Source organism: Cavia porcellus, unplaced genomic scaffold (assembly GCF_034190915.1).
Source record: "Cavia porcellus strain 051 isolate PalLab524CR breed Dunkin Hartley unplaced genomic scaffold, mCavPor4.1 scaffold_16, whole genome shotgun sequence".
Classification (NCBI taxonomy): Eukaryota; Metazoa; Chordata; class Mammalia; order Rodentia; family Caviidae; genus Cavia; species Cavia porcellus.
In genome coordinates this window covers 28,517,105-28,529,428 of record NW_026947499.1, presented here as the reverse complement: position 1 = coordinate 28,529,428, position 12,324 = coordinate 28,517,105, and the positions used below count along the sequence as shown (strand labels likewise).

Genomic DNA, 12,324 nt, shown 5'->3' with positions numbered 1-12,324 from the left:
AATCAACACTAGTTATTATATTGCATATTGTTATCTTAGAGGTAGTTGTTCAGGTTACAAGATCTAGGCATAAAAAATGAACAAACAGTGACAGCACAAACTGTTCTTTTTGATGAACTAACAGAGGTTAGTGGTATAGCTATCTATCTTGCATACAGTTCTATGTGTACACCTGCACACATATCATCTTTTCCTTTCTTTTTCCTTTCCCCATCCCAGTTGTTCTTTCCTTCTGAGCACTTTCTTTCCCTTTCCTTATTACAACATCTATTGTACATTTTGGATCTTATTGCTTTTGCAGTTTATTATTTTTTATACTAGGGAGACAATATGATATTTATAAATGTGAGTTTGACTTATTTCACTTATGAGTATAGTCTCTAGTTGACTCCATTTACCCAGAAAAGCCTCAAGAATATCAAGCTGACTTAACATTTTACTATTATTTATGGTCTTCAGGTCATCATCTATGCTGTCTTCATGGTGAAAATGCTGTATTACAGAATAGTGGGTGGTCCACAGCCTGAGTTTGGGACCAGCTAGGTAGTGACTGCTACCAGCCACACTGGGGATATTTACACCATAGGAATGGGAAAATCTTACACATCAAGGCTCTCCCCGCAAAGACCCGACTGTTCCACATTTACCAGCACTCCACTGAAACTAATGTAGTACACGGGGGTGGCTGAAAAATACAGTGAATTGTTTAAGCTTTAAAAATCTAACCATAGTAAAAGTCATATTGCCAAGGACAATGGGATGTGTCTTTGAAGACGGGGATTTTGAATAATTTGACGATACTAATGGCAGTGTTTCTTTTACTGCCATGAATTTTAAATTTAAATATTCACTATTTTTTTGATTGCTCCTCAATGATCAAACATTGACAGCAATTTCTGTCAACTAAAAATATGACAATATGTCTTCATCCACTACAATTCTGGCTCTTCCCCTCAAGTCAAAATGACCAAGAAAGGTAAACAATCGGATCAATTCAGGACACCAAGGCAGCCACAATAGTGCGACGCAAGACACTCCCGAAAGAGAGGTTCCAGAACTGCATCGGAGTGGAAAAGTGAGGGGTAAGTGTGTTTAAAGCCAGGAAGGTTATTTTGAGAGTCTTTAATGGCTACGTCTTTCCCTATAACAATTTTAATTTTCCTTATATACAATATGGTAACAACCATATTTTAAAATCACACACATTTTATATATTATCCTTCTTGCAGGAAGTTCTCATGATCACTCCCCACCAAAGCCCCTATTATTCACAAAATTCCAAAACATAACATTCCCTGTAAGATATGCATCAATCCAGATTTCCTTCCTGAAATTTCTGGCTTCCTGACGAGGAAGCAAGACACATTTGTCTGAACAAACCGAGTGCAATGTGAAAATGCTGGGTGAGAGAGAGGAGGAGGAGAAACCAGGGGCCTCAGATCAATTAGCGGGAAATGAGCTCACTGGAACCTTGTGGGCCTCTCAGAAATCCAAACCCAGACGCACACACATGCAGACCCCACCCCCATGGGGTCGTCCCGATGGCCTGAAACAGGATATGATCCAAATGTCCCGCTAGGGTGATAAAATTGCGAAGCTCACAAACATGGACTCGGCTGCCTATTGGCACTAAAAGTGTTTACTAGAGACATATGAGAACTTTCAATTTTTAAAAAAGGATAGAAGACAGAAAGTTGGCAATTTTGTTTGGGAGAAGGAGGGGAAAGAAAAAAAGACAGGAAGGAAATACATTCAAATGCCGAGAGCAGATTTCATCCATGGTGGGAGAAGGGGTGGATTTTATTGTCTTTACATTTCTCTAAGGTCCCCAAGTGTAAAATGAACACCTCCCACTTTTGCAGCTTGGGGGAGGGGAAAGGGGATCTGTGCGATTTAGCACAAGCAGCCCCTGGGGAACAGCCAACCCCCCCGCACTACCCCTTCCCACGTCATGTCCAGTCTCCCTCAGAGGCACCTGCTCTGGGGCCCAGCATTGGCCCTGGCTGGACCCATAAAGGGACCATTGTTCTCAGGCAAGTGACATCATCTTGCTGCCAGGAGGGTGGAAAGGAGACCTGCAATGGGGTGAGGCCAACCCAAAAGAAAATTGCCTGTCCTGCCTGCCTAGTGACATGGCAGCAGAGGTTGAAGTGACATCATGCTGGCCTTTGAGGCTGCGTTCAAGTCCAGTTGCACACCCTCAGGTGCAGCCAGAGGCCAGGACACCTGGCAGGGCTCTGGTAGGTGGTGGTCAGAGGGTCAAGCTTGGAAGGTAGCTGGACCCAGCTCCTCAGGAGCCCCAGGAGTCAGGGAGAGTGTAACAACCCACAGCCACACACGGGAGGTGCTTAATGAGTGGCAGCTGTCACTGGCACTGTCCTTCCCTTCCAACATTCTACACATGGGCACACATTTGAGGACAACGTTTCCTAGCTCACGTCTTCAAATACTAAAATCAAACACCCTCATCAGGGTTCCCCAGGTCTGATGTGATCCAGCCCTGATCACTTCTCAGGAGTCCCTTTCTACCCTGTCTTCCTTACTGTTCTTCAACACACAGGCACAGAACTACCTCCGGGCCTTTGCACTTGCTTTTCCTCTCTCAAACTCCCTCTACCCCTCTGGTCTCTGTCCTGATGTCACCCCTGGGAAAGCTTCCCCGATCACTCCTTCTAAAATACACTCCAGTTGTTTCTGCACTCGGCCCCTGATGCTCACCCTGATGAGGCTGAGGTGGACCCTGTTCCTGCAGGCCCTGTGAGGACATGTCTCATTCTCCTCCAAGCCTAGTACCTGGCACAGACAATGTACTCAGTTAAAAATTCTGAGTGAATGGGTGGATGGGCGGCTTTTACTACCATTACCTGAGATTTTCTATGGTGCATCTATGAGAACAGAACCCCAGGCCTCCCCAGGTGGGAGTCCCCATGTCTGTTCCTAGAAAGAATATACCAGAGGCAGCCAATTATCCTCTCTGAGCCTCGTTACCCCAGGACAGGGTGGGCACTGGGTTTGGGAGGAAAGCAGTCTGGGCCTTCTAAATCAGGGCAAAGCAGGGGGTATACTAGATGGGAAGTAGCTGGAGCAGAAGCCAGGAGGAGACGGATTGAAATGGGCCCCAAAGCTAGGTCTATGTCATAATGGGTATGGCCGTGCTTTGAAAACAGATCTCTACAGATGTCACTAAGTTAAGGATCGGGAGGTGAGATCGTCCTGGGTTGGTGGGCCCTAAATCCAAGGACAAGTGTCCGGAACAGGAGAGAAGTCAGGGAACAGGCCATGTGAAGTTGGAAGCAGAGCCTGGGTAATGCCAGCACGATCAAGGGACTCATGCAGCCACCAGAATTTGGAAAAGGCAGAGAGGATCCTGAGTGGACAGCCTGGAGTGGGGAGTGGACTGCTGACACCTTGGCTCCTGACCTCTGTCTCCAGAAGTGGGGGAAAGAAACTTCAGTTGTTCTCAGCCACAACACTGCGGAGCAGGGGTTGTATGTGTGGAGGGGGTACGCTAAGCCCTGCTGAATATTTAAATCATCCATTTCAATCCCTGATTGAGGCAGAACCAAACACTCCCATCCTGACTCTGGCTGGAGAATGGAGAGCTCAGCTCAGGGGCAATGCTTCAACAACGAATCCCAACAAAGGCCACAATCACTGTATCTCATGCCAAATAACAAGTGGCCTTCTCTGTCTGTATCTCCAGCGTCTGCATCTGTGGTCCAAACAACTTCAGATCAAATAAGTGCGGAGGGAAAAAAAACTGCATCTGCACTGAATATGCGATGTTTTCCTCGTCACTATTCCCTAAACGATGCAATGTAACTACTATTTCCCTAGCATTTACACTGTACTCGGTATGATAAGTCATCTAGAGGTTATTTAAAGTATACAGGAGGATGTGTGTAGGTTGTATGAAAGCGCTGTGCCACTGTAAATAAGTGACTTAAGCATTCATAGTATTTGGCATCCAAGGAGGGTCCAGAAACCTGTCGCTCTAGGTAACTCAGACAGCAGTGATTCTCAAACCTGGACTGGGGGAGGAGGGTTAGTTTTCCCCCCAGGGGATGCATGAGAATATCTGGAGACATTTTTGGTTGTCACAACTAGGGAGGTTCCTGGCATCCAATGGGTAGAGGGCGGCAATGACTTTACAACACTGAGCGCTGTCCAGTTCCCTCTACCTTCCACTGCCAGGAGGAATCACCTGGCCCCTGGTGTGCACCGTGCTGAGGCTGAGTAACTGTGACGTGGGCAATAATCTGAGGTCACACATCGGCCCCAGATCTCCCAAGATGGTGGCCTCATCTTTAGCACACCATGCATGTTACTAGACCCCAAGTCCCCTAGAAGCAATGGGCAATGAATGCTCATTAAGCACCTCCTGCATCCTGGGACCATGTTGACTTCTAGTTAAATCTGTACCACTGACCAACCTCCAGACAAATCCTACTTGAACTATTTTACAAATGAGAACACGGAGGCTGGAAGAGGTCACCAAACTTGGTTGAGGTCATCTAACCAGCACGGTGTAGGGCTGAGACTTGGGCCCAAGTTTGACTGTAAAGCTCTCTGTGCAGTACGCAGCGTCCCCAGGGACACTGCCCCCCTCGCCATACACACATACTTCCTGCTTTTATTCCAGCCTCGGCTGCAGTGTATTGCCATTGTTCCTGGGTTCTGGAATTTTCTGTTGGTCTCTAGTTGGAGTCCACCTGGTCCCCTCGGGTAAACCCAGCATGTCAGGTTCCTTCCTCAGGCTCAGGCATGCACAAGGCTGCAGCACGAACACACCCCTTTCCTGCCTTTGAGGGTCAAGACAAAGCATTTATTCCCCTCTTTTCCCTCCTTTTATTCCTGGACTACAGGCTGGCTTCAGAAAACAGTTTGGGGCACACCTGCCTTGGAGGGGCCACTTGTGACAAGCCTGAGGCACCCTGCAGGATGATTCTTTGGCTAAGTCACCTACAAGTAGAGGATGGAAGACTCTGATCCTGCCCCTCCCGACCCCAGCCACGGGCGCTGCTGCTGTCAGTTGTCCGTGGCTTTAAAAATTTCCTCCCCTAAAACAAATATTTAAGTGAGGCCTCTAAGTAAAAGGGGCGTATGCATTTTCCAGCTCACTGGAAATCTCTAAAGGAAGAGTTTAAGAGGGAGGTTTGGCTGTCACAAGTGTTCACTTCCAAGGCACAAATATCAAATGCAAGCACAGCCATACCCACCATTGCTACAGACTAGAAGACCAAGGCCAGGCGCACAGGATAGCAGGCTTCCCAGGGTAACACAGCCGGGAAGAGGCAGAGTGTGATTCGGCCTCAGGCAGGGACCCCACGTTTCTTTCACTGTTGCCTTCAAGAGTTCCATCTGGATCCTGCCCTTATCGTCCTGAGGCAGTGTTCAACTCCATAGATGCACACCTGCTGGCATAGTTGGGTATCCATGCTGGCTCATGACAAGCCCATAGTGATGGAGAAGGAAACTGAGTTTTAAAAAGCGAGCAAAGCCCTTTGGCTAGACTTTAGCAGGTCTGATTCAACTGCTGATGGCAACACCAGTTGTTACCCACCATGCTGATGCTAAGTGGGGTGAGGCAGTGACCCATGTTTGCTTGGCACACATTTGCGCCACTGGAGGCCTTGAGCTACTTACACTATTCATTCCCTCTCTGCCAGCATGGACCCAACCTGCTGGTGGCACCAATGTGCACAGTGCCATGAGGCCCAGGGACTGTAGGTCTCACAGGGCAACAGGATGGAGACAGGGAGGTGAATGGAGACTCCACATTCCAAACTCCATGCCCTTAGCCATGATGTCACAGGAGAGCATAAGTAGGAGACAGAACTCTAGCCAGGGACACATAAGGACAGAGAGAGAGGCACAGAGACAGAGAAAGAGAAGGAAACAGAGACAGAATAAGATGAAAAGAGACAGAAGCAGAGTTCTCTCCCTGGACTAAGTCACACCACCTAGAAAATGGGCTGGAGCTCTATCACAAAACAAGCCTTACTAATTTATCTAAGCCACATGTCATGCTCAAGTGCTTGGTTTCTGACTTTGGTTTGCATCTGCTGCTGATTGCTATGTGACTTGATGTGAGGCAGTGCACCTCTCTGGGCCAGCAGAAGATGCCAAGGCCCTGTACCTGTCAGTAATCTCAGTGCAGCTAGAGCTCCCTCTGGATGCTGGGTCTCTTGAGGACCACTGGCACTGGTGGCAAGGATGAGCCCAGAGAAGAACTGGTTGAACCCTCTACCCATCCTGAGATGCTGCTGTGTACGGGCTGGTAAAAGCAGGGACAGAGTCTCCTGTGTGAACATGCAAGCTCTCTCACGGCTCAGTGCTGGTTGGAGAAGGTTTGTAGAAACCATTTGCCAAGAAGGAGCTATACAGAGCTAGCCCGGGGAGCTCAGAGCCCGGGGTTCCAGCTCTGCCTCTGCCTCCCTCTCACTGTGCATGCCCGGGCAGATGCCTTTGCTTCTCTGAGCCTCGTTCCACCCCTCAAATCTTCAGGGTCCCTGAGACTGATTCTGAACCGTCTCTAGCAGAACCCAGTCCAGCTCGGTGATCATTAGCTCTCCCCACTGACACCAGCTCCACAGAACCTGATGCCACACAGTGGGACCCCAAATTCCAGCCTATGGCCTGTTGGCCTGGCCCACTCTCACCAAGTCTAAGGCTCACAGACCAGAGGGAAAAACCACCTGTCACTTCAGATCCCCCATGGCCCTCTCCTTTGGTAATCAGAGAGTATCATTCATACTTAATAACAAACAGCAGCCCCAACCCAACACACACACAACATGGACACTGGGTCATTCTGGGAGGACAAGAGGAGATGAAGCAGGTGCCAAGTAATCCTCCCTAAAAATAGGGACGACAGGCATTTGTGTCGTGTAAATGAAGCTGGAGTGTCCAGACTTAGAATCAGTCCCAGAGCCATCCCAGTTCACGTGCCGGCCCATCCACGCAAACGCAGAATCCAGCATGCGGTTCCTGACCAACCCCAGGCCAGGGAAGAATCCCAGTGCAGGGAATCCCCTCGGATGTCCCCCCTCTCCAGGTCCTGGGATCAGCAGCCGCCTGGGCTCTGATTGGCAAGAACTCCATAAGGAGTAACTTCCCAGGCTTGGTGTACAGACCCCCTCCCTGCGAGTGCCGGTGGGGAGGAGTTTTCACCGCTGTTTTAGTATTTTAAGCAACATAACAAGCTTACAATATCTGGGGGCTCTGCGTCCGGCTGCCTTTTCTTCAGCGAGGAGAATCTCTGTTGGCTGCGTGCAGAGAAGCGGCGGAAAGATTCCCTGCTGCGGGAGGCCAGGTGGCGGAAGGAGGAGGTGCTGCGCTTGAAGGGGCTGCGGCCGGCAGGCTCCGCGCTCGACCGCTCGTGGCCCACCGTGCTGGTCACTAAGTTCAGGGCTTCCTGGAAGGACCTCCGCACAGTGCCCACCCACTGGGTCATGTGGGTCTGGGCTACTGTAAGCTTGTCTCCCAGGTAATCCATGGGGCTGGCTGGGAGGGGAGGGCAGGAGAGCCGAGAGCGTGGTCGGAAGGCAGGGCTGGTCCTGAGCTGGCTCTCCTGCTGGCTGCTGAGGCTCAGGAAGTTCTGGGCTTGCTTGCGCGGAGAAGCCAGCCGCGTGCTTCAGTCAAATCGAGGGTAAATACACATCAGGGAGCGGGGAGCCGCCCGCGCAGGGCACACTCAGAACGAAGGGGAAGAGGCAGCGAGGGCCACCCGGAGTCCACTGGAGTTGGGAGCAAAGCTGGCCAAGGGTCCAGTCCCGGCGCTGAGCGCTCACCCTGCTGGACGCGGCAGCCCGCAGCGATCGCTCCAGGGTGTGACAGTCCCAGAGCCCAGGGTGGGGGCGGGCAGGAGCTCGGGCTCCACGCCCTCGCTTCCCTTCAGGTAGGGCCCTCAGAAGCCCAGCTGGGAGGTCCCGAGGCCGGCTGCCGCCGCAGCTGCCGACAGCCCCGCTCGCTCGGCTCACCTGACCTATGCAGGTTTCTGTCCTGGGGCCCTAAGTGCTGAGCCCGTGCGCCAGCTGACAGCTAGCTCATTTCCTGAGGCAGCCACCAGGGCCCGGGTCCCCTGGCTGAGCAGTCCAGGATGACATCAGCCCCCGTCTTAGCAAGGGGCTTCGCAGCCCAGGAATGCAGGAGGGGCCTCAGGGAGGCGGCCGCCCAGGGAGCTGACATCCGCCCCCATTTTTTTCCCCTAAGTCCCAACTCACTGGCTGTCCCCCGGGGCTGGCGGTGACTTCACACTCCTGACGGGCTGCCCGCCTCTGTGCCCTCACCACGGGCGCACGCGGAAATGCGGCGGCGGCACGGGCGTGCATGTGGGCGCATGTGTGTGCGCGTGTGTGGGCATGTATGTCGGTGATGGGCAGCGGGGGGAGGTCGGAACTGCGGGGAACAGCGGCCTCTGCCTGGCGGGCTCCAGGCGGCGTCTTGGGACCTCAGCTGCTGTCAGTCTGTCTCCCCCTCCTGGCGCCTCGGTCAGTTCTTCGTTCCTCTCTTCCCTGTCTCTTGTGTTTCCAAGGCTTTTCTCTTGCCCCAGCCCTCTCTTCCCTCTCGCTTGCCTTTCTGACTTTCTCACGGCCGCCTTCCTGGAAGACAGCACCACACCGAGCCCAGTGAGACAGCTCGACAGCCCCCAGCCCCGACTGTTCTGGGGCGGGGTTACCATGGCAACCAGGGGTACAGCGTCTGCCCCATCCAGGGCAGGGAGCCTGGCAGCAACTGCAAAGAGTCATGGTTTCTAAGGGTCATGTGTGATTAACCCTTGTGGAGCTGGAGTATTAGGGATGTGGGGAGAGAAGACAGCACAAAGTGAAGCCTCTTGGGGTGGGTGCAAGGCAACACAACTGAATCTTGGACTGCAAGGCTCACTTCCCGGGGGCACCTTCTCCTGCCTGCAGTGGTCCACACCTTGCTGCTTGTTCTACAGATGAGGATGTGCAGACTCAGAGAGGTAGATCCACTTGTCTAAGGTCACACAGCAAGGATCCCACCAGAGCACACATGAGAGCTGCCTCTTGCTACAGCTCTGACTGGTACCTGGCTCGCAGGGAGGGCTCAGTAAATATGTATTGTTGGAACACCAAGTCCATGGCAGAAATCCAGAGAGGTTCAAATGCCTGTGTTCCTTTCTCCACCTCACCTCTGTTCTGAACAAATATTTGCCCTCTAGACCCTGGTCAAAGGCCCTTGCTCGGGGAAGTTTGACATGAAGGCCTCTGGCAGTGTGGTCTACAGATCTCCCTGTCCAGAACTCCTGGTCTGTGCAGTGTGTCACCTGTTGTGAATGCCTGCTCTGGCCTGGTCCCTGGACATGAGACTCAGATGCTACTGCTGCTGAGGTCCCAAACCATAGGATTTAGGTGGGACAGATATCTCCCGAGGGTGGAACTGAGTGTGATGGTCATTCTAATCACACATGAATGTGCTAAAGGAACTCACTTGACAGAGGAGGACACAGGCAAGGGAGGTACAGCAGTCACCAAGGTCATGCAACCTGACCAGCCCCCTGAGATGGCCCCGCTGTGTTCCCTAAGAGCCAGGCTGGTCTATGTGCTGGTCCGACACCGCAGGCAGCAGTGATGGGTGGCTTCCTGGGCTTGTCCAAGAAGTGGCCCTGGCACAGCCAGCAGCTGCCGTGGTGGAAGATGCTCAAGAAGCCTCATGGCCAACCCCTTGTGGGGAGACTCTAAGGCTCCCTCGCCAGCCATGTGGAAGCCGGCTCCCTGTCCCCAGTCAAGACACTTAGGGGACTGCAGCCCTGGCCAACATCATAACCATACCTCATGAGGAAACCACAGCCACCACCTGGCCAGTTTCCAGATCCGTATGAATCCCAAGTATAAATGCCCAGGATGGGACCTGGCCCAGGAAGGAACAGGAGAAACCGGGAGTGGCGATGGGCCAGTTCACAGGGTGGGGGCAGGGCCACACTCTGCAGCCTCTCTACCCATACGTCCGGATGCATGGTCCCAGGGTGCTAGCAAAGAAACAGGCAGGGGACAGACACTGCCTGTGGACACACCCCTGGCAGCCTCCTGGTGCTGCCTCAGGAGCCTGGAGATGGTCACTGTGAGACTTCAGGTGGGGACAGGTGTGAGAACGGCCACACCAGAAGTCCCTGGGGACAGGCAGATCCTGCAGGGAGTCGGACGGTAAAGCAGGAAGGAAACGGTGCCGGAAAGGGTCACGCGCAGTGCCCACAAGTCCTGGTGTCTGCCCAATGGGTGGAAATGGAAAGGGGGTGTACATTTCCCAGAAGTGCAGCACCCTAGATCAAAAGTCTGAAAGAAAAAACGACGGCCTACCAGCTCACGGCCGGCCTGCCCGAGCAGAGGGCGAACGTGCCTGCACATCCATCGCTTACCCTGAAAAGCATCTTTAAAAATGGATGGCTGGACTTTTATAAAGCGGGCGGAGCAAAACGTGAGCAACTGCAGAATCTAGCTGGGGCGCATGTGTGTTCTCTTTTTTTTGGATGTGAGAAAAATTTTATAGTAAAAGGCTGGGAGTAAGAGGCTGGTGCAGGACTTTGACCCTGTGGTTACTGATCTGGTTGCGAGCCCAGGGATCTACTTTGGAGAAAGGAATGGATGGATACAAATACTGCACCACGAAGATACACATCACAGCCACATGGACAATTGTGAAAAGTTAGTAACATCCTAATCATTCCACAAAAGGGCATCTGCACAGCCAGAGGCAAAGGCAAAAAAACCTAATATACTGATTCTGTCTTAATCAATACAAAGAACTAGTTGTATTGATTCTTCATTTAGCATGCGTTTTTGCATTAATTTTAATTTTAAAAAACTAAATTAGAACCAGACATAGTAGCCCATGCCTATAAGCCCAGCCCTCTGGAAGGCTGAGACAGGAGGACCGAAGTTTGAGTCCCCTCTGGGTACCTTAGTGACTTAGTGAGATTCTGTCTTTAAAAAAAAAAAAAGTTGAATTATACTGTTACTTATTTTGACTACTGATTTTCTTTGGGGATCCAAAATTTGATGTGCTAAGTGAGTGCCTGCCTTACTCCCCACCACCCCAGTACTGGACCAAGTGAAATCAATAAAGCACTAAAATTATGAGTTTAGAGGTCACTGCTAGCTTCTCCCAGCTGTGTTACCGAGCCGCCATGATTTTCCAGACATGAAATCATCAGTCATCCCCGTCATGGATGTAGCTGGCACCTCTTCTGGCAGGTGCCCCTTTCTGTTGCTGTGAGTGCTGGTTGCACAAAGCTCAGGTCTTTGCCCTTCTCCCGAGCACTGGTCTTGCTCAAGGCTGTGCCCAGATGCCCACAGCCCATGACGAAGTAGTGCAGAACTCCACACCCAGGGCTGTGCCTTGTGGCGGGGCCAACTGCATGGAGGAGCCCAAGGGAACCAGGCAGAGCACAGACGTCCTCAGCTCAGTCCCTGCCCTCACCTGCAGCCCTGGCCTCCCTGTGGGCTCACCTGAGAGCATCCCCCACCAACTGTGCACCCAAGTCTGTCTCAGGCGCTGCTTGGAGGGAGCCTAGCCTAAGACCACCGCCGCCACCTTCCCATGGACACGCGCGTACTGTGGGCACACAGGGAGTGCATTCCATCATCATGTTACGTTGTCATATTACATTACCTTGCATCACTGTCATCCTGTTGCGTCGCTGTATTATATCACCTGCTCCTCCCACAATGCAATTGTGTTATGCTCAGCGCTTGCATTTTGTAGACAGGGAAACTGGGGCAGGGAAGCCAAGTGATCAGCCTGAGGTCGCAGAGCTTCTAAATGCTGGTGTTTACACTCCCCACCGCCCGCCCTGTCAGGGTGGAAGATGTCCAGCTTTGCCTAAACCATCTCGGTGGGAGGCAAGAAGCGGAAAAGCAGAAGCCAAACGCCAGTGGCTCTTCTGCTCCGCCTCCTCACGCATGGGAAAGGGGAGTGGAGCAAGCTGGAGAGCGAGGTGCACGCCGGCTCACTCCTGGCCTCCTGTAGGTACACTGTGGTCTGCAAGTGTGACTATAAAAAGCACGGCTCCCAGAAAACTGGGCCAGCACAAGCACTTCCTCCCGCAGGACTTTCCTGCAGACTCCTCTTTTCTCTCCAGGAAACTCTAGGGATGTTGCTGAGCACCAGAAAAAAAAAAAAAAATTCTCCTTACATAATGAAACCAAAAAAATCTCAGGGAAGCTGCTGAGGTCCAGGAAACAAACAGGTATTCTGTCTGTGATGGAAGTGGGACCCAGAGATCACTGTTTCTGAATGACTCTGTGCAGTTACACAAATCAGATCATGTTGGTTACACATTCATTCAACAAACATTTCCTG

At 51.9% G+C, this 12,324-nt stretch overlaps 1 protein-coding gene across 4 annotated transcripts in view; it reads right to left on the bottom strand.

The window, feature by feature from the left end:
* Positions 1 to 12,324, bottom strand: part of Kiaa1671 (KIAA1671 ortholog) — a 175,946-nt gene that overhangs the window by 50,794 nt on the left and 112,828 nt on the right. Inside the window, exon 1 of one of the 4 annotated variants that reach the window (XM_005007293.4) lies at positions 7,211 to 9,399. The exons of the other annotated variants lie outside the window; for them this stretch is intronic. Coding sequence (XP_005007350.1) covers positions 7,211 to 7,498 — 288 coding nt within the window. The 5' untranslated portion in view covers positions 7,499 to 9,399. Of the gene's footprint in view, positions 1 to 7,210; positions 9,400 to 12,324 lie in introns of those variants that run through there. 4 annotated transcript variants of the gene reach the window in all.